Source organism: Echinops telfairi, unplaced genomic scaffold (genome assembly GCF_000313985.2).
Source record: "Echinops telfairi isolate 266 unplaced genomic scaffold, ASM31398v2 ScPeMD7_23;HRSCAF=83, whole genome shotgun sequence".
NCBI classification, from domain to species: domain Eukaryota; kingdom Metazoa; phylum Chordata; class Mammalia; order Afrosoricida; family Tenrecidae; genus Echinops; species Echinops telfairi.
In genome coordinates, this window is record NW_022103920.1 from 18,786,262 (window position 1) to 18,809,042 (window position 22,781).

The 22,781-nt window shown below is 43.1% G+C and overlaps 1 protein-coding gene across 2 annotated transcripts in view; it reads left to right on the forward strand.

The window, feature by feature from the left end:
- The window catches only part of GRM8 (glutamate metabotropic receptor 8), a 939,770-nt gene that overhangs the window by 910,470 nt on the left and 6,519 nt on the right, over window positions 1-22,781 (forward strand). The window contains exon 9 of one of the 2 annotated variants that reach the window (XM_004707786.3): window positions 19,445-19,746. In XM_004707786.3, the coding sequence (XP_004707843.1) occupies window positions 19,445-19,741 (297 nt within the window). In that variant the 3' untranslated portion in view covers window positions 19,742-19,746. The remainder of the gene's footprint in view (window positions 1-19,444; window positions 19,747-22,781) is intronic. The other variant, XM_004707785.3, reaches the window with a different exon arrangement.

Genomic DNA, 22,781 nt, shown 5'->3' on the forward strand with positions numbered 1-22,781 from the left:
GCCCTCATTATTCCCAAATTTCGCTTTCCTCTTGGGTTCCCGGAATCAGCTCATTTTCCTTTTTTCCCTTCCCCCTCCCTTCCTCCTCCCCTCTCCCCCATGCACCCTAGATAATTTATCAATTATTATTGTATCTTATATTTTGATTGAAAGTTGCTGTTACTAGATGCCACCACGTCGGCTCCAGCTCCTAGAGCTCCACAGACTGGATTCGACAGAGCAAATCCTGTCCCATCCTGCACCATCCTCCTAGTTGTTACGTTTGAGATTAGTACTTCAGCCATTGTGTCAGTGCACCTCACGGAGGGATTTCTTCTTTGTTGATGCCACACCTTACCAAGCATGATGTCCTTTTTCAGGGGCTGCTCCCTCCTTATAAATTTTCTAACGTATGTAAGAGAGTCTTGCCATCTTCATTGCCTAAGGAACATTCTGGCTGTACTTCCAAAACAGATTTGCTTTTCTGATAATCCATGCTTCTTAAATTCAAGCAGTAGTACATGATCGAGTACCAATGGTGTTAAAGGAGGAAGTACAAACCATACTGAAGGAACAAATGAGAAACAGTGCCCTAAGAATGGATGGAATACTAGTTGAAATGTTTCAACAAACTGTTGATACAACCCTGAAATGACAGACCAGTCTGTGCCAAGAAACCTGGCCAAACAACTGGAAGAGAACCATATCTGTGCTCACTCTAAGAACAGTGATTCGATAGAATGCAGAAATCAACAAATCATATTTTTAATTTCACATTCTAAAAAAGTTTTGCAGAAGATAATATAAATGTAAAACAAAATGTACTGCCTCCCCCCTTAAAAAAAACCCACTTTTGTAAGAGTGCATTAACAAGGAGCTGTCAGAAATTCAAGCCTTATTTGCAAAAGGACATGGAGTAAGGGGTATCATTACTGATGCCATCTACGCTGAAAGCAGAGAACACTGGAACGGTGTTTATTTGTATTTTACTGAGTAGGCAAAGGCATTCATCTATGTGGATCATAACAAACTACGGGTAATTATGTGAAAAATGGGAATTTCAGAATTCTTCATTTTACTTATGTGGAACGTGTACATAGACTAAGCAGCAGTAATTCACCGTGCTTGTTCAGTGTACACACTAGCAAATAATCCAAGAAATGTGCTGTGTGAAGAACATGCATCAGAACTGGAGGAGGCTCATGCCAATCCTGTGGTGGCAGAGGACACAGCCTTTCTTGCTGAAAGCCAAGAGGACTTGAAACCCTGATTGAAGAAGATCAAGGAATGTAGTCCTTAGTATGGATTACAGCTCAATGTAAAGGAAATAGAAATATAGTTGAACCAATAAACAGATCAGGATAAGCCAAGAAAAGAATGGAGCTGTCAAGGATTTCATTTTGCTTGGATCCAAAACCATTTAGGAAGTGGCAGTCAAGAAGTCAAAGCATGTATGGCAAATCTGCTGCACAAGACCTCTGAGATAGTTAAACTTTATGCTGCCAACCTGGCTGATAAACACGTGGGGTTAATCAAAGGGCAGAGAGATAAAGGGTTCGGTGAGCCTCACCTATCTAGTTATCGGGTTTCTTGCTTTGTGATGGTCAGACCAGGGTGAAGCTGCCTTAGCCAGTTCCCTGCCTCAGCTGGCAAGGCTTACTTCCTGCAAGACATCCCTGAGGAGAAGCCACATGGACCTATCCCAATGCAGCCCTGGGTGCTGGAGCAGCTGTATGGACGGACACCCCTGCTAGTGCTGAGATGCTTACTCGTTCACTGATCCGGCTTTCCTCCTATAGTTGGCATCATTGCGTGTGTTTTGTGAGATGGAGGAAGACTTTGTGGATTGGTATTGTATATATCACTAATGTTGGACTTGTAGGCTTAGACAGCACTGGGTTGGGATCTATTCTTGATGTGCAATTACCCTTTATATAAAACTCCCTCTTATACATGAGTTTCTGTGGATTTGTGTCTCTAAAGTACCCAGACTAACACAACCTCTTTAAAGTACTGAAGAGCAAGGTTGTCATGTTGAGGACCATGATTTGTCTCAAGCCTTGATATTTTCAATTGCCTCATACACATGACAGCTGGGCACTGAATAAGAAAGCTCACAGGAGGACGGATGTGTTTATTGTGTTGGTCAGGAATGTCCTAGAAGAGACTGCCAGAAAGAACAAACCTGACTTGGAAGAAGTACAGTCAGAATGTCCCTGAAATGCAAAGATGACAAGACTTCATTTCACATATTTTGGACAATTTATGAGGAGGTCCCTGGAAAGGACATCATGTTTGGCAAAGCGGAGAGTCACCAAAGAAGACGCCCTTCAATGAGCTGCATTGACAGATGGCTGGAACACTGGTCTCAAGCATAACAATTGTGAGAGTGGTGCCGGACCTGGCAGTGTCTGGTTTTGTGGCACACTGTCTCTCTAGGAGTTGGAATGGACTCAATGACATCTAGTCTCAGTAGCGACGTTTATCAAATATTGTGCATTTTAGAGATCTGGTGGAATACTCTTACCTTATCTTGTACTAAAAGTCAAGAATCATATAAAAGAGGTTGTCACGTACAGGTTCAAAGTATCCATCTTTCACAGTTGTTGTTGTTAAGTGCCATCGAGTCAGCTGCCATCCACAGCTAGCCTATACACAAGAGAACAGAGCACTGCCCCGCCCCATGCCATGCTCACAATTGTTCCCGTGCCTGAGCCCATTGATGCAGGCACTGTATCAGTCCATCTCACCGAGGTCCTTCCCCACCTGTGCTGTCTCTCCATTTTACCAAGCACAATGTCCTTCTCCAGGATCTGGTCTCTCCTGACAATAGGTCCCAAATACCTAAGCCTAAGTCTTGCCCTGCTTGCCTCTAAGGAGCCCTCTGGTCTTACTTCTTCCAAGGCAGATCAGATTGTCGTTTCAGCAACCCATGCGACTTTCACTGCTCTTCTCCGGCATCACAGTTCAAATGCATTAATTCTTCGTTGATCTTCCTTATTCGATGTCCAGTTTTCACATGCACGCGAAGCAATGGAGAATAACGTGGCACAGGTCAGGCACACCGTAGTCCTCAAAGTAACATCCTTGCTCTTAAATATATATATAGTTTTTTTGAAATCATTTTATTGGGGGTTCTTACAGCTCTTATCACAATCCATACATCAATAGTATCAAATTCATTTGTGCATATTTTGCCATCATCATTTTCAAAACATTTTCTGTTTGAGCCCTTGGTATTAACTCCTATTTTTCCCTCCCTTCCCCCACCCTCCCACCCTCATGGATCCCTAAGAAATTATAAATTATTATTTTCATATTTTACACCATCTGCTGTTTTCCTTCTCCCATGTTTCTGTTGTTCATCCCCGTTGGGGGTGGGGGTATACATCAATCATTGTAGTTGGTTCCCCGTTTCGCCCCTTATCCCTCCACCTTTCCCTTACCCTTATGGTATCTGAGGGGTTTATCTGTCCTGGGTTCTGTTTGTCAAGAACTCTTAGCTTTAGCAGTGTATGTGCACTGGTCTAGCCTGATTTATATGGTCAAACTGGGGTCATGATAGTGGGTGGGGAGGAAGTGTTAAAGGTGTAGAGGACCGTTATGGTTTGTTGGTGCTATTCTGCACCCTGACTGACTAATTCCTTCCTTGTGACCCTTCTGTGAGGGAATGTCCAATTGTCTACAAATGGGCTTTGGGTCTCCTTTCTGACCCTCATCATTTGCATCAATATATTTGTTTGTTTGGGGTCTTCTGATGTCTGATACCTGATCCAATCTACCCCTCATGATCACACAGGCTGGTGTGTTTCTTCCATGTGGCCTTGTTGCTTCTCAGCTATATGGCTGCTTGTTTAACTGCAAGCCTTTAAGACCCGAGATGCTATTTCATTTAACTGCCGGGCACCATCAGCTTTCTTCACCATGCTTGCTTATGCATCCATTTTGGCTTTAGCAATCCTTTCGGGAAGGTGAGCATCACAGAATGCCAAGTTATTAGAATAGAGTGATCTTGCTTTTAAGGAGTACTTGAGTTGAGTCCCAGTGCCCATCTGCTACCTTAATACTTAACTTTTAAGTATATATACATAGACCTATTAACATATTTATATATTTACATATGTGCATGCCTATATTTATACCTCTATAAATGTCTTTTGCTTCTTAGTTATGTCCTTTATTTCTTTTTACTTTCCTCCTGTCCCTATCATGTTCAACCTTCATTCAACTTTCAGTACTTTCTCTAGGCTACATTGCACTTGATCAACCAGGCCTTCTACGCTCTCCTCACCATCGATTTTAGATCTCTTATTGTTCCTTTGTCTCTGGGTTTGTTGGCTCCCCGCTCCCTTTCTCCCACCTCCTCCTCTCCCATATCCCCCTGGACCTGTCAGCCCTGTTGTTTTCTCCTGGAGGTTAGTTATGCTGCCTGTCTTATATGGATAGACATGGCTCTCCAATAACCTAATGGATTTTTGTGCAGCAGATTTACCCAATGCAATGCATCTTTTGGTCTCTTTTAAAATTAGGTACATTATATAAAGAATTTTTGGTTGTCCTTACGTACTTATATTGGTAAGTGCAAACTAGTATTTAAAACAGTTTCAAAATTAACAACAAATAAGCATATATGCAGACAGATAGATACACACACAAACTTCGAACAAATTAACAAGAGAGACCACTCCTTGGAGAAGGACATCATGCTAGGAAAAATAGAGGGGCAGCAAAAAAGGTGAAGGCCCTTGAGGACATGGAATGACCCAGTGGCTGCAAAAATAGGCCCAAACATCATAGCAATTGTGAGGATGGTGGAGGTCCGGCCACTGTTTCATTCTGTTGTATAAAGGGTCACTATGAGTTAGAACTGATTTAATATCGCCTAATGACAACATATCTTTGCAAAGAGTTTCTTGACTATCGTATTCTGCTATGACAGAAATACCTCAGATGGTTAGCATTGACAATCAGATATCTACTCTCTCCCATTTAGGAAACTGTCAGTCCAAGTTCATAGTGCCTGCTTTGGGGAAAAGTTTTATCTCTCTGTCCTCTCTGATAAAGAGTCTTGCATGTACTCTGCTGCTCCTGGATCTTATTTCTTCATAATTCTGCATGTTAAAAAAAGTTTTAATTTCAAAACATTTACAAAATGAACAGCATATAACTATGTATTTACTTAAATGTATCTTTGAAAAGATTTTTCAATTATTACACTCTCAATAAAATTATTTTAGAACTCATTAAGATATTCCTTACATCAAAGACAAGAAACATTCCCTATGAGGGTAATTAGCTTTTACTATTTATCATGTCCAAAGAGTCTCCAATCCCTCATCCAATCATAGTTCTATAATTATGTCTGGTTAATAAATGACATGGAGTATGACTTGCTTACTTCACTTCATCACAATTTATGGGTGGTGAGAAAGGACGGCTAAAAGGATAAGGACTCGATTGTCTTGGTCCACTTAGGAATGCAGCAGCTTTAGGCAGGTTGAGGAAAGTAAGACCCTTCACTCCTGCAGCCTGAAGTCTGGCCAAAGAGACTGAGTCTCAGAAGACTGGAGAGTACCTGAGAGGCGAAGAAAATAATAATAATGTATAGTTATAATGTTGAAACACAAACCAAAAATGTTGCCAGCAAGTTGATTCTGACTCATGGCCACCCTACAGGACAGAGTGGAGCTGTGGCATAGGGTTTTCAAACCTGCAGTCTTGCAGAGTCAGACTGGCACATCTTTCTCCCATGTGGCAGCTCATGAGTGCCAACTGCCACCCTGTAAAGGAGCAGCCAAGTACGTAACGATTGCACCACTAGGGATGGAAGACCATGAATAATCGACAACCAGAATTCAGGAAATGATAAAGAGTTAGGATCTTACTGGAGACGTAATAAGGACAAAGCAACAGAGAAAAGTTATAGAACTTGTCAAAAGTTTTCTGTGAGAGGAGAACTATCAAGGAGAATTCTGTAGCTGGATATTTTTTCTTTCTGAGATATTCAGAGATTGGAGGTAGTCGATTCTCGGGACAAAGAAGTTGGTTAGAGGCAGTGTCAAACAGGAACGCACTGAGGGAAAGAGGTCAGAAGAGAAAGCCGTACCGAGGCACCAGTGAGAAGCTGCTGATGTTAGGAGTTTAGACTGTTAATTTGACAGCCCTGCTTCCTTTTGGATGCCCTGAGTTCTACAGGCTCCTTTCTCTCTGAACTCCCTCAGGTACTGAAGCCAATATGAAAGGATATTTTTTCCTTGAAAATTTAATAGAAATGCTAACTTGGCCCTTTTTCCTTAACCAAAGGTCACTGAATCTAGGAATACGTGTATTGGTTTGGGATTCCACTTTATAGACTGGTCATTTTGTCAGAACATGGTAATGATGTGACTAAGGTCATCATTACAATCCATCTGAGGGTACCCTAGCTTCCTTTTCCTTCTGTAGCCATAGAAACAGTCCTTTACCCTGTTCAGTCGTCACACACTGGTCAAAACAGCTAAGTAACCAGTTGCTTAATTCAAATTTACTACCTGTCAAAAAATAACTCATAGTCGGTGTTCTGGGTAGACCGTTTCCTATCTCACTCACACACCTGTCTCAGGTGACTTCCAGTTGGCTGGCTACACACCTCTATGCAGTGAATCCAGAATCCCCACTTCTTCTGTTGTGTAGCTTTGTTATCCACCAACCCTCTGCCGTTGAGTCAATTCCAACTCATAGCAGCCCTACATAGGGTTTCTAAAACTGTACATCTGTATGGGAGTAGACAGCCTTATCTTTCTCCTGTGAAGCTGTTGATGGATTTGAACTGCCAACCTTTCGGTTAGCTGCCAAACACCTAACTCACAGTGTCCCTAGGTCTCCTTGCTTTCCTCCAGTGCCTTGTTGTTATACACGCCCATTCAGCAAAAAGAGGAGAGAGTTCGGGGAGAAAGTACACATGCATTTTGGTGTCTTGTCCTAAAGTCTTCAGAGTCAAATCTACCCACGGAACGTTGTGGTGGTGTTTGTGCCACTGAGATCATTCTGACTCTTGGCAACCCTTCAGGGCAGTGGAGAACATCCCATAGGGTGTCCCAGGCTGCCGTCTTTACAGGGACAGACCGCCAGGCTTTTCTCCTACAGAACTGCTAGCCTTTCAGAAGCAGCCAAGTGCTTACCCCTCCATCACAAAGAAGAGCATTCAGTTTCGTGTCTCTTCGCTGCCTGATCCACATGGTTTTTATCTATTAAGATGTTTTAAATGCCCGTACTTTTCTCATCATTTTCTCCTTGGTAAACTTCTCTATTTATAGGACTTTACTTGAAGTATCCCTGAAGACTTGATAAAGCAGAAGGAAAAAAAAATAAAGCGTTGCACCATTATCTCCCTAATGTTACAAGAAACAGTACCCAGTGGTATTTCCTCCGTGACAATTAAAGGTTTCACATGGGTGCAATTATTATGAAGACTTAAGCAAGCATCAACAGTTTGAACATACTTGGAAACCCAGTCTATGAGATTTACCAGTGGAATAATGTATCCGCACAAATCTCTATTCCTACTCCCGGGAACGCAGTTGTAATAATAGCATCCAGATGGTCCTTCAACTTAAAAGTAATTTAATGTTCTAGCATTCTGTTTACAAATTGATTTGTGATGTTTTTAGTACTATGTTATATATACTACATTATATATGGTGTTTTCTTTATGCCAACTACAAAGGTCTATTTAACCCATTACCTAGCTGAAGTCCAGGAAATGTACAATGAAAATAATGGAGAATATACTTGTTCCTCACTTATCAACCATCTAATCCTCAGACATTTAACATAGGCAATCTTAATAAAATGTCTACTCTGAGTATTGTGTGCATTGATGACAGGTTAGCAGTATGAATGCCAGGGGGTGAGGCCAGAGTAACACCAGCTGGGTGTTTAAAGTTCTGGGTCCAGGCACTGAGCCGTAATCCTCAGTAGTTTTGCAGCTACGTGCGATGTAATTTGGCAAGTGTATAATGATGTAATCATCTTCCATTTTGTGATCAGATCTGGCTGTCTTCCATTTCACAGGACATTGATTTTCACTTAATGAGCTAGTCTTGGCATGTAACCAGGTCCAGAAGTATGGAGTGAGTGTATTGTTGGGTTGCTGGCAGTTAACATAACAATATGTAGATGAAAATCATTTTTGAATATAGAGTATTTTATTAAAATGTTGATACTATAATATACAAAGCAGTTATTATGACTGCACATTCTTTATTGGATAATATATTTGTCTATCTTTTTATTGCTTAGAAAAATATAATGATATTATTTAGTATTTGCATTTTCATCCGTGGGTGTTCGCATTCTGTCATGGTGAACTATGGTCAGACTTAATAGCCCCAATTGTGAAATACTTGGAACAAGTCATAACCAGTTTTATTGCAAAAGGTCCCTGTACAAATTTACATTAATTCTGGTTTCTTAATAGGCTATCCAGCAAGACATTACCATAAAGGAATTGCCTTGTGAGAAATGAGAGCTAGCCATTCCTTCTGCATGTTAACAGCTTGTCAGTCTGAGGCAACAATGTTTGCATCACTGGAGCCCATACACGCAGAGCCCTTTATACTTATTCTGAGTCAAAGATGGAGTAACTCAAAGGAAAGATACAGTATAATTTAAACAGCGCCATATCCAAATATAAAACAAAGTACATTTCTAAAACGTGTTACAAGAAGCTAAACATATCATTCAAGACCCAGGCTGTCATCCTGAGCGCGAGCATGTGATATGCAGGAAAGGTAATGCTATTGGAAACAAGGAACGGAGGAAGTGAGACTGGAGCAACCATGCACATGCATGTGGAAGTCATCCAAAACACGGACCTCCCTTGGGGCCAGAATTTCCTCCATCAATAAGGCAAATGATCACGTGGCTTGAACAATCATGTACCTGCATGTGGAATTCTTCCAAGGCACCTACATTGTTTGAGGTAGGACTTTCTCCCATGAATCAGGCAAATAATAGCATAGAGAGCAAGTATGAGAGAAGACATACAAGTGCTATGACCCCTCAAAGGTAGATACTCGAGGAAAAAATGAATTTGTAATGATCTTGATGTAGCAAAGAGGTGCAAGGAATGTGCCAAGCTTATCCTGAAGAATATTGTAGGGGAAGAAATAGTCTTAGGAAGAGTGAAGTCCCAGCTGAGATGCAGAGTGCAGGGAAGAGCTAGAGAGGAAGGCGGTGGGCCTAGAGCAGTCTATTGTGGAAAAGCAGTTACAAAGCACCCGGAAGGTGATAAGAATTAATAGGGTAAAAAGCAAAGTGAGCTTTAAAAACAAAACAAAACTGGTTTTCCTAAAAGTGAAGTGAGCTCTCAGCCTTCTGGTTGACAGTTCAGTAAACATCCATGTCTGGTCCCCGTCACTTTGGAAACCAAACGTACTGCCCTCAGGTGATGCCGACTCGTAGCTCCCCTATCGAACAGCCCGTGAGTTTCCAAGACTGTTCACATGAATAGAAAGATGCTTCTTTCTTCCTCGGAGCAGCGGGTGGTTTGAAACACCTCACCGATCTATACCACAGCCCAACTGGTAACCCCTACACCCTCCAGGCCCCGATCTCTTTGGAACCTGGCTGCTAATTATGAGTCATCTGATGGTTGAGGCTCAACATAAGGAGTTGGAGCCCCACTGGTAGAAGAGTAAGACATGGGTCAGCCCGGCATGACGGTGTCAGGAAGTGAGCTCTCTTCATCTTATTCTCAGCTTTGACCACGCTGTCACAAAACAACAGAGCCAGGAGCCAATAGGTAAGCAAGAGTCCGTGGGAATCATGAAAAAAACACCAGTGACAGAAAAACCAACCAGCGCTCAACATGCAGATGGCCATGTTCATTTGCATATTCCTCGGGGGAAAATACAACAGTGCTCTGTGCAATTTTTAAAATTATGTTTCTATAAATGATACTCCTTTAAAATAATTGAAAATTAAGGACTATATTTTACTAAATGCTGTACTTTTAAAACGTCTGCCTTATTTAGAAAATTCCTGTTGGGTTTTCTTGAATGACAGTTATTTTACTGTCTCAAATATCCAGTATCACTTCAATTTAATTATAAAGATTCATTGTAAATCTAATATCTGTCCTTGCTTGCATAGAAGCACTTAAGCTTTCTAACACTTGAGTTTTCCTGTCCTTGGAAAAGTTACTGTTGTATTTACTGGTTAATGCTACATTCATCTCTGAACCTGGTCTCACTACGCCCAGTAAGTATATGTGGGATTGCACGTGTAATTTCTCTTAATTAATATATTCGCAAGTAACACTATGCCACTTTAAGTGAACACACACTTTATTTCATTTGGGAAATATTCTAGATGCTGAGATTACAGACAGCACTGATCCCAGGAAGTAAAGATCCCTGCACTCAGGGAATCTGCATTCCAATTTGAGAAATAGACACTACTTGGGGACTCTGAAATGTGGGAAATTCCCCTCCTTTTAATCCTATATTCTCATGTGCTCTTTGTCACCCCCTCAAACTTTAAATAAGTGAAATAGATGGACCAACATGTTAGAATATATTAGATGTTAAGGAACAAATTAAGGGACCCTGGGGCACAGTGGTTAAGCATAAAGCTGATAACTGAGAGTTTTCCATTCGTATTCACCTAGTAGTGGGAGGGAAAAAAACGATCAGTGTACCCCATGAAGATTCCAGCCTCGAAAACTTTCCGGACACTTCTGCTCTGTCACATGGAGTCCACATGGACATGGTGACCTCTCACAACAGCAACGGCAGCCAAGGGTAGAATGAAATTGGGAGGGGGATGCTCCCCATTGTTCCTGCTGTTTTCTTGTCTGTGCTGCTGTTCCCAACTCAGAAGTGTTCCCAGGCAGGATACCTGCTAACATGGACACAAACCTCTGAACAAAACCGGAAACCTCCAGTCCCCAGCAGGATGGCACCCAAGGGTTAGGATTGCAACACGCAAGTTGGTGGACACAGTTGAACTCGTAACAGTGTTTAAGAGGGATGTCAAGAGTTCTGCCCCCTCCCCAAAATCAGAAAGGTGAAGTTAACTGAGAAAGGCTCGCCTGGAGTTAGTGGTTAAGGTAGAGCACCAGAGACCTGTTCAGCTTTAGGTAGATGACTGTCGGGTATCCAAGAAAATGGAATTCCTTGAGAGAAGTTCAAATACTGAGAAAAGCTCACAGCTGATATTGAGGTAATACCAGCTGTGTAATTTGTGACAATGGACAACGCAGGCTCCCTTTTTCAAAAAAATCATTGTTGGATCAATTGGGGACTCCTATCACCCACAAGGCCATTCCACTGTTTCTCTGTAAATTTCTTTAACTGAAATAATCATAACAATTGGCCCTGGTGTCATAATGGATCACGTTCTGGGCTGCTAACCACAAGGTGAGCAGTTCAAAACCACCAACCACTCCAAAGGAGAAAGAGGAAGCTTTCTACTCCCAGGAACAATTACAATCTTTAAAACCCTCAGGTGCTGTCCTACCCTGTCCTACAGGGTCCCTATGAGTCGGCATAGGCTTGACAGCAGAGAGTGTGAGTGCTGATGGTTATTGGGGAGACCTGATGGCGCAGCAGTTACGTGCTTGGTGACTAACTTAGTTTAAAGGTTCCAACTCTCCGGCTGCTCTCTAGGAGGGAGGTGCGGCCGTCTGCCGTGGTGAAGATTTCCAGCCTCGGCCATGCTAGGACTCTCTCCTATAGGGTCACTAAGGGTCAGAAGCAACTCAACAAGAGTGGGTTCTTTTGCTCTTTAGGTAGTTCCTGAGGTTGTGATTCTGAAACCCTGACACTTTTATTTGTTAAGAAAAGCAGAACACAATCTGTGTTGTATGTAGGTGGTACACTGGCAGGCGCCCAAATGAGGAGACAGGTAACAGACATAGAGAGAGGCAAGCTTTAAGTGCAAAGAGGCTTTCTAGCCGGCCCAGCTGCACTAATGCAGCCCAAGGGGACCCTGGCTGCGTGTAACAGAGGGATGAGAAGATACCACCCAGAGCCAGAGGGAGAATTGGTGGGGGATTAACGATGAATCTGTTTCTGATCACATGGTGGAAACCTATCTTGAGTATTCGGTCTCAGAGCCCATTCCCTGCGTTATGAAGGGTTGCACCCCTACCAGGCTGAGGGTCAGCAAAGTCCATGGAGGTCGCACCCCTACCAGGCTGAGGGTCAGCAAAGTCCATGGAGGTCGGCGTGTGAGTGGCCGTTCGAGAGTAAAAGACTAACCTTTCTCCTGAGCTAATAAAACTGCCTCCCTCCTCCTGGGTCCTGGAGGCTATAGCGATGCCAAGCCATGACCTGCATTGGGGAGGGCTGGGTGTGCATAGTGACCCCTGGAGACAATGAAGAGGAGCCCCGTAATAGGCCCCGGCGAGGATGTCATGTTAGGCTGCTTCATCATGCCAACAGCCCCTCGGCTTGTGCAGACATTGCTCGACTCTGCCTCCGTGCTGCTGCCGGTTTCCGGTTCAAAATGTCCACAGGGCATGGAGGGGACAGGCCACCGGTGGCTGTGGGAGAAAAGAGACTTCCTCCCCCACTGGGGTCTGTATGTTAGAGTGCTGGGGGTGGGGAGGTGGGGGTAGGGAAGCAGGAAAAATAAAAGGAAGCTGTGAAGAGAAGGCTATCAGTCAGCTCTTCAGGATCATTGTTAGCACCTCTCAACAGCTTTATGTCTGATGGAGGGAGTCGACATCCCCCCCGCCTGCGTTCAGCTGAGCGGTTCCTTCAAGACAGCTAGATGGTGTGTTATTCTAGGAGTGCAGCCCAGACAGCGGGTACGGCCTTCACGTCAGCAAATAGAGTTGGCTCCTGAGCGTGGGTTCACTGGGCCTGCATTACAAATACCTTTGCCTGGACAGTGGAGAGACATAGCATGGCTACTTGCTGCTCACTAAACCCAGCTATCTGGGTTAGATGACTGATGATAAACAGCCCAGATGGTACAACTACCCATTACATTCTGGGCTGTACACTGAAAGGTTGCCAGTTCAAGCCTGCCGCTCTGTAGAAGAGCCATCGGGAGATGCGTGTCATGAGAGATGAATGTGTAGAAAGCCCTCCGGGGCAGATCTCCTCCTTCACAAGGGGTCTCCATGAATTGGAACTATCTTGGTGATAGCTAACAGCAACTGCAGGTGGGCTCTTGTCCTGTGCCCCTGGCAAGGTGCTTTGTTAGAGCCCTGGAAGCAGGGCTGTTGGGGAGGTACTTTGCTGAGACGCTATTTTGTGCCTATTACATTTATAGAAGCAGTGGCTGCCCAGTCAACCCTGCCCCTCGACAACTCCATGTGTCTCAGAGTAGACCCGCAGCCCATGGGATTTCCAATGGCTGAGTTGGGGGAGGCAGAATGCCAGACATTTCTTTCAAGCCGTCTCTGGATCAACTCAAAGCTCCAACCTTTCTGTGAGCAACCAAGTGCATTAATCATTTGCACTGCCCGGAGACTATGTCTTGGAAGAAGTACCACCGACTCTTCCTTAGGAGCAAGGATGGCATGACTCCATCTCACGTACTTTGGATCTGTTGTCTGTTGTAACCAGTCCCTGGAAAGGGACATCGTGCTTGATAAAGCAGGGGGGCATCAGCCAAGAGGCAGGCCCCTGACATGATAGGTTGAACCAGGGGCTGCAATGATGGGCTCAAGCATTAGGACAATTGTGAGGATGGCAGAAGACTGAGAGGGGTTTAGTTTTGTGGTACAGGGTTGCTCTGAGTCAGAACTGACACATGAGGATTTGAGGGCACCCACACCAGAGACTCCAGACATGTAATGAAGTTCCTGTCATTCAGTTTGCTAACTCCATGAGAAGAGTAGTCGCAGCCATACTTCATAGATAACAGGAAAAGAAGTTCACTGAGTTTATATTGGGCCAAAATTCAAACCATAGGCTTCTTCCCTGCAAGGCCCAAGGAATTAGAATCATCCTTGGTCTCTTGTGTGGTTGGTGTTAGGGGCCATCAAGTCTGTTCCAACTGGCAGGCACCCTGTGAACAGCAGACCCAAACACTGCCTCACCCTCACAATTGGTAGGTTTGAGCCCATTGTTGAAACCAGTGTTGATCCGTCTCCTTCATATTCTTCCTCTTTGTTGGCTGACCCTAGACTTTAGCGAGCCTGATGCCCTTTTCCAAGGACTGCTTACACTGTGCATTGTCATGGACACTGTGGCAGTGAGTGAGTGAGTCTCTCCTGAGGAACATGTCCAACGTGGGTGAGGAGAAGTCTCATTATCCTTCTTTCTGAGCAGTATTCTGCCTGTCTTCCCAAAGCAGATTTGTTTATTATTCTGACAATCCACGATACTTTCACTGTTCTTCACCAACACCAGATTCAGCTTTATCAGTTCCTCTACAGTCTTCCTTGTGTGTGTCCAATTTCCTCATGCCTATGGGGCAATGGAGAACACCACGACTTGCGTCATGTGCACACTGTGGTCCTCACAGTGACGTCCTTGTTCTACAATACTTTAAAGAGTTCTTGTGCAGTCGATGTGCCCAATGTCATATGTAGCTGGATGCAAGCGAACTGAAATCCTTGACAACTTGTATCATTTCTCTGTTTATGACGATGATGTTCATTTTCCCATTTGTGAGTGTTTTCTGGTTTCCTTGACACTGAGTTGAAATCCATACTGATGGCTGAGGACTTTGATTTCCTCAAAAACGTTAAAGTCATCGAGTGGATTTCCGACTCATAGCAACCCTCTAGGGCAGAGTAGATGAGTCCCTGTGGGTTCCACAGACGGTGACCCTTCATGGGAGGAGAACTCTTCATCTTTCTTTCAGGGATCAACTGGTGATGTCCACCCTGGAGGTTAGCAGCCCAGCAAGTGACTGCTCTGCCACCAGAGTGCCTACTTGATTTGCTGTAGGTAAACAAAAACACTAGTCCTTTGGAATGAAGGACTCATTTATCATATTTTACAGTAGTCTCTCCATTTCTTCTTAAAAGTGTCGTTGATATTCAGAATCTTTTAAACCATTATGGGTCAAGGTTTCATTTCTTTAGAATGAGGGTGGTGGCCTTTCATTTCATTTTTATTCTTGGTTAGTTTTGCTCTAATAGATTTCAATGAGGTTCTAACAAGCATCACTTTTTCATTTCATTAAATATTCAAAGATGAAGCTCAGAAAGTTTGTCTACTTATGGCCCAAGTCCCTGTAATAAGTTCTAGGCCACTGTCGGAATCTGGATTTGGGGTATGCTTTTGTTTGGCCTCCTGTACTGAAGTCACATTTTAAAATTCAGAAAAGCATTAAGATACTACATAAATATGGTCAGCACTTTGGTGTGATCTCAGAGCTTCATGCCTAATGGAGAATTTGGCGCAGGAAGCATAGTACTGTTTAATGCTCATGTTTGTGTTTATTATAGCTTTTCATGAGTTGGTGCAATAAAAAGATAGACTACAGTAATATATTTGAGGTGGAAGTTAGTATTCCAGAATATTCTTCATGCTGAATATTTAGCAAGATTTAATTTACTATCTCTTACTGAAATTAGTATGAATAAACTATCATATATATTTATGGTAGTGGAGACAGTTTATAAGATTTTCAAAAATATACGCTATTGGAACTAGTATAAGGAAGCCTGGTGACTGAATGATTAAACACTGAGCTGCAGCCCTAAAGGTGGGATGTTCAAACCCACCAGCAGCTCCTCAGGAGAAAAAAACCTGACACCCTGCTTCTATAACAATCACTGCTTATGAAATCCCGTGTCGGGCTTGGTAGATGCTATCTAGTCAGTTCTAACTCATGGAGACCCTGTGTGCCTTCTTTACAAGCACTGCTGTGTTTGAGGGTCTTTTTTTCACCGACCTACCTTTTTGCCACGCTTGATGTCCATCTTCAGGGCCTGATCCCTTCTGATGACTTGTCCAAAGTACTTGAGTTGAAGTCTCACTATCTTAGCTTACAAGGAGCAGTCTGCCTTGCCTGCTTCCAAGCCAGATGTGTTTGTCTTTAGGAGCCCATGGTATGTTCAATATGCTTCACCAACACCATAATACAAATTAATAAGTTCTTCTCTGATATTCCATATTCGCTTCCAGTTTTCACTAAGACCATGTAGGGCAGTTCTGTTCTGTCATTACATTCTGTGCTGTCACATTTGACTTGACCGCACACATCAGGAACAAGGTTAGATTCCAGAAAGACAAACAGATTAAGACCGACAATAGTAATCCAATTATTCACTCTGAGTGTCCCTGTAATTTCATAGCATTCTGACCTCTGGAGTTGTATCTTTTTAAGTTAAATTGGCTTGGCAGTGTCAAGGACAAAACTGACGGTTACCTCTTTAAGTAGCTCTGGGATATGTGGGTGTGTGGTTACACTTGGCTATATTCTCCCCTTATCTCTGTGCCCTCTCCCGGTAGTCTATTTTCTGCATAGGTTTTTACAGCAGCTAGCTTGAGAATAAGTAGGAATTCAGAGAGAATTAGCTAACACACGAGAAGCTTATGAGCATTTGTAATAATAGGTTGCCTTCAAAGTAGATGGCAAAGCTTAGAGAGGTTTAAAGGCATATATCCGTGTTTGAATCTGGATCTTCTTAAGTTTAATACGTCCTTAGCATGCTCAAATTTAACCAAGGATTTCCCTTCTTGGCAGGCAGTTTGGGAGGTCATGACCTGAAGTCATTCATTACTTTGTTGAGGAATGTATGTGAACCATAACTCTACTGACGCTGTTCCCATGAGCCCAACCTATGACCAGGGATCCATACCTTAACACTCTATATTTCTTATGTTAAAATACTGTCAGCCATGTACGGTAGCCAAACCATGTATTCATTTGACAGAAGGAATTGTGTGAAGCAAATTCTATATGGTTTGGGTGTGTTAGTCTGGGTGGACTAGAGAACAAATGCATAGACTCCTGTGTATAAGAAAGAGCTTTGTATACAAGAGCAATTGAATATTGAGAAAAAATTCCAGCCCAGTCCTGATCAAGCCTCTAAGTCCAATATTAGCCCCTATGTCCAATATCAATCTATAAATTCCACTTCAGACACATGCAACACATGCAATGACACCAGATGCAGGGAGGTCGCAGGCCAGTCGGTGGAAACTCTTGTGGATCCATTGAAATGAGAAGCATCTCAGCACTGGCAGGGATCTCCATGTGGCTCCTTCAGCTTCAGGGCTCTAGTCTCACAGGGAGTGTCTGTCTGGCCTCCAGGGAGCTAGTTATCTCCATTGCACCCCCAAATGAGGTCATCAAGCTGCAACTTGATTGACAGGCCAGACTCTACCCCTTCCTCAAGTTGACGGATTATGTAACTGCCACATTGGGTAAATCACAAGGTTCCTAAAATTCTTTACATATCTGAAAATGATGCACAATTTCTAATTATTGTGTCTAGAATTTTAGTTTCTTAGAAGTATATCAGGAAAAGAATGCAAATTCTAAAGACCAAATTTTTCATGAAGGAAGCAATTCAGACTTATGCCGTTCCCATGTATGTCAACGGCTGGTGTTTTGGAAATAACTCACTAGGCCCTTCTTCTGAGATGCCTCTGGGTGCACTTGAATAGTGAGTTTTGGATTAGTCATCAAGCACATTAACCCAGGGACTCTTATCTACTCTAATGGATTTTGTAGTCTATGTTCTTCTATTTTCTAAGAATAAATGTAGAGTTTAAACCAATGAAAGTGATCATTTTGTAATGTGGTAGGACTTAGCAGAAATAAAACAAAAGGATTGTAATTAAAATAAGGTTTGTCATGGAGGACTTCCTGGAAGAAGTGAACTTTATACAAACCAGTGGTGTAGTATTGGTGTAGGATTGCCGTGTTGACGTGCACTCCGTATTTACCGCGGGGTCACCCACAAGACCCACTTTAGTGGTAGATGAATGAATCAGTCAAGTAGATCACCTGTACGGTGGGATGGCACAGAGGGGACAGTCGCTGTCCTGACCTGACCTGAAGCTCTCCAGACGCTTCGTCCAGTCCAGTCCCTCAGGCCTTGGTCATCTCTTACAGGATGTCTTCTCTCCAGAAAATTTGGGAAGAGTAGCAGTAGGAGGACTCCGAGATTCACCTTTGAGGACAAGTGTTCTCTGATCATTTACTGTAAAAGAAAATGTTTCTTTGGGCCCACTGGCCTGCCAGTTTAGATATGAGAACTGCCCTGTAGCGGGCATTATTGAAATGAACAGATATTAATGGATCACACATGAGAGGAGGCCATTCCCAGCCTTACAACATAGCCTTTTTGGCATCCAGGTACTTCAACTGATGTAGGGAAATGATGGTTTGAGCTCGGGAGATGGAATCTGGAAGTAGATCAAACATGTTTGTATTGAATTATTAAAACACTGTCAATGCTGCTTCCATACCACAATGAAAACATAAACATGAAGTTTTGGTGGGGTTACACCGTTTTCAGCTTGTTAACCTCTAAAACCAAACCAAAACAAAACAAACTAACTGCCATTGAGGCGATGGTGATTCATAGAGACCCTCTAGGACAGGCTAGAACTGCCCCTATGGGTTTTTACAGGAGTAGGAAGCCTCATCTTTCTCCCTCAGAGCCATCAGTGGTTTCGAACTACTGACCTTGTGGTTAGCAGCCCAATGCATAACCGCTACACTACCAGGCTCTTTATGTTTCTCCTCACAGAGTTGCTATGAATTGGAATTGACTCGATGGCAGTCAGCTTGCGTTCCTTTTCCTCTAGATTGTAGAAAACGTCAGAACGATATGCTTACCGTTTACCAGGTTTGTGGAAGGTGGTGTCAGGAATGATGCAAAGATGTAATTCCAACAGCGTTGTGTGGTTGGGAGTCTCTCGAGTCCGCCCCTCCCGCTCGGTTTCCTCCAGACCGCATTTAGCTTTGGCTTCTGCTCATTGCTAGAAGAATTTCAGTCGGACCTGGAGTGCCTTCCTAAAGAAGGTCTGTGGGGCACAGAGGGTTAATCATTTCCCATAAAGCTTCTCTTTCGCTTCCTGGTTTTCCCCCTTTCTGACTTTTATTTCTAATCTAAAAGAGAAGCGAAATCCTGCTTCGTTATTTGCTCGAGTGCAGAAGGAATTGGACTTCAGAAACAAAACTGCCTCACTTGCCCATGCTGTCAAGTTGGAAGAAAAGAGTGCATGGGCATAACTAGGAGCCCTAGTAGTAAAATGGCTATGTGTTGGGCTGAGAGCCTCCTGGTTAGAAGTTTGAAACCACTAGCAAGCAGCTCTGTGGAAGCCAGACTGTATTCCCCCACACAGTTAAAATCTCAGAAACCCACAGGAGGGTCACGATGAGTCAGCATTGAGTCCACGGCCGTGAGTTTGGTTTTGGTTTGGGCTGTGACGAAGGGGGATGCTAGAAAGTACCTTCTGATGCACCGTTAGCTGCAACCAATTTAGAGAATCACTGCTCTCTGCTCTTCTAACAGACTTACCCACATTCTCTTTCTCTCTTCTTCTTTCCTCAGATGTACATCCAGACAACAACACTCACTGTCTCCATGAGTTTAAGTGCTTCAGTGTCTCTGGGCATGCTCTATATGCCCAAGGTTTATATTATAATTTTTCATCCAGAGCAGAACGTTCAGAAACGCAAGAGGAGCTTCAAGGCCGTGGTGACAGCAGCCACCATGCAAAGCAAACTGATCCCCAAAGGAAACGACAGACCAAATGGCGAGGTGCAGAGTGAACTCTGTGAGAGTCTTGAAACCAACAGTAAGTCGCCTGTAGACTTTCCAATGGTCAAGAGCGGGAGCGCTTCCTAACAGATGTACGTTGACTATTCTTCTACTGGACTTGGGGACTGCACTATATTCTTTCAGGGCATGGCGATACCACACACTATGGGCCCCCCCCCTTAAACTAGTGACTGCGTTTGTTAGCACCCAGTGATTTCCTAATGAGCAGCTGTTCCCCAAAGCACAAGCAGACAGAATTTCTTTCACAAAGCAAGACTTGCAGGTCTCTTGTTTGAAGCACTACCGACTTTGATCTTAGAAGTATCTTCCGTCTATTCAGTTAGCTATTAGCTCTTCGGAAGGACTCTATTTTTTGTTAGCTCTACAGTACTTGCTCTTTATAGTCTCAAATACCCAAACCCAAGCCAAGTCCATGTCAACTCATAGCAACCCTATATAGGGTTTCTGAGGCTTTGTAAATCTTTATGGGACTATACAGCTCCATATCTCTCCCATGGAATGGCTACTGGGTTTGAACCTTCTACTTTGTAGTTAGCAGTCCACCAGGGGTCAATAGATCATCAAAAGTGAACTAGTGTTTATTGAATGTGTGACCCAAACTCTCTTACAAGCAAATGATATGTTATTTGGTTCTTCAGGGCAAGGAGAAAACTAGTTCGCTAGCAGGTTTAGTTCAGTCACAGCTAATGCTTGTTTCTCCAGTTGGTCTCTTTCTGTGGCTATCCTTGATTTCCTCCTGGGAGATAGTCTAGTGACCAGAACTCTTCTTTGAAAGCCTTCAGAGACTAGGACCCTTTCCTCAAACACCCCTCCCCTCTCTTTTCCCCCTTTCTTTCTCCTCTATTCCTCTTCTCTGTAACCTAACCCAGCTCACTGACACCCAAGCTGACCCAGTGGAGTTTAATTGACATACAAATATTCGACTCTCAATGTCCACATGTTCTATGAAACAGGACATCGTGTGATTTGGACGTTGTGTGAAAACCATATTATAGCTCATATTTAGGGATCTACGGAGAATACATGGGAAACGTCCAGTTTCGTTCAGCTCCATTTACCCAAGAGCTTTTAGAAGCCCCCTCGAATATGTGTGAATATATTCCACACACACATATCAAAGTATTCCTCCACCACAGCCATGCTTTCTCTTCTTACTGTCTGTAGCCTAGTGGGGGGTGTCATTGGCTGCCTCTGGGTGCACAGTGCTCTCCAACAGCCCTAGGGAGCCTACTTGGAATTGGTTGGAATTGGTAGCCCCGAGGGAGAGAGTATTCTCCAAGGACTAGCCTCAGCCCAGGAGTCTTCCATAAGGCACTGACCTGATATGAGAAACCATGCCATGGCCGCCCCAGTGCTGCAGCTGGATGGAGGCTCCACTCTTTGGCCCTCCTCCTCCATGCCTCCATATATATGATGTCATACTTTGCTTGAAAGAATATCACCTACTTGTATTCAAGTCCACTCTGCTATCTATGAAAAGTAGCAAATAGACTGAAGATGTATATTGAAATTAGCAGAAAACTACGTATAGTAAAAATTCAGCCTAACAGTGTTAACTGCTAGGGATGGGTGAATACGAACATACATATATACATACAAGCATACATACATACTAAGAGCCATACGTTATACAGTAGCTTTTAATCTCTCAGGGAATCCAAGATGAGAATTTGACAATTAATATTAAGACCCAATGCAAAACACTGTCCTGCTCTAAGATTCCCCCAGCAGGCTCTACTCTGCACCCTTGTGTTTTTGACAGTCAATATAAGCAGAGATGTAGAGGTAATTTGATTGGGTTTATTTATTTATTAAGTAAATAAATAAAATTTATTAAATGTATTTATTAAAGCATAGTCTTCACTGGATTCACAAAATTCCCCTTATATGAAGACTGCATTTTCAGATTAACCTTGTCTATTATAATTTCCAGGCCCACAAAAAGATGTCTCAATTCATGAATTCCTATTAGTCTTTTTGGCATTATGCTAAATGATTTCCTTTTAGAATGATTTCCTTCAGATCACTAATGCTGAATGTAATCACTTGCTGAGAAAGAAGCTTTGAAAGAATCCAGCAGCCTTTCCCCCTTTAGTCTCTTTACTATAAACATGAAACCTTGTGCAACTTCAAGAGAAGGAATGAGAAAAGTGGGGTTTGGTAATAGTTATAATCATCTCTGATTGTAGGTGAACAGGTGTTAATAATGGGCCAATTTGGGCTCTTAGTGAGAAGTGTACTCTAACTGCTACCAAAGGCTTCTGAGTATAATGCTTGTTGGTCAGGGACAGAATTTCTGTCTACATGTTTCTATCTTGAAACCATCAGTGAAGGAAATCAAAACTCATGGCAAGATGCCAATAAACCGCTATTAACTAATGATAGAATTTGAACATTGGCGTCTCTCGGTATGACACACCAGAGCCTGTTCTTGTGCCTGTCCTTCAGCAGAACTGCAGATAACATTATAAAATATGATGGCAAATCAGAACAACAAACTAAAGTGAAGCATGGCCGGGCTCATTTGCCAAAAGTAGTGGGGGAAATACACTCAAACCTTTTCCCAACCCTCTTCCCCAAGGAGGAAAAGTCCAAGCACTAATAAAGACTAATTTAATGTGATTACATATCACACATTTTTCTGTCTTCCCACTGTTAATATTCTGAAATGGAAAGTATAAAGCATCAGTACATTTCCTATTCCTATTTCCTCTGGAATAAGAACAAAAACTAACAATATTGAGGATGATATTCTTGCTCAGAGCAGCCCGTGCACAGAGAGGACTGTAGGTCTGGCCCCACTAGGAGACACAACTTCCCTCACTGCCCCATAGCCATACAGGGGACAAGACTGAAGACAGTGCAGGAATTGCGCCTGATCTGACCCCACAACACGGACAGAACAGCAAGGGGAGCAGAGCAACAAAGTCCCCAAGGAATACCAAAAATAGACTCTGGGGCCAGGGTGTGGTACCCCATCAGACTTGACCAGAAAACACTCCTAAAGGTCAACAAACAGACCTTGAACTATTTATAAGCTTCTCTTTTTTTGTCGTTCTTTTTGTCATTGTTGTTTTGTTTTCTTTTGTTGCTTTGTTTTGCTCTG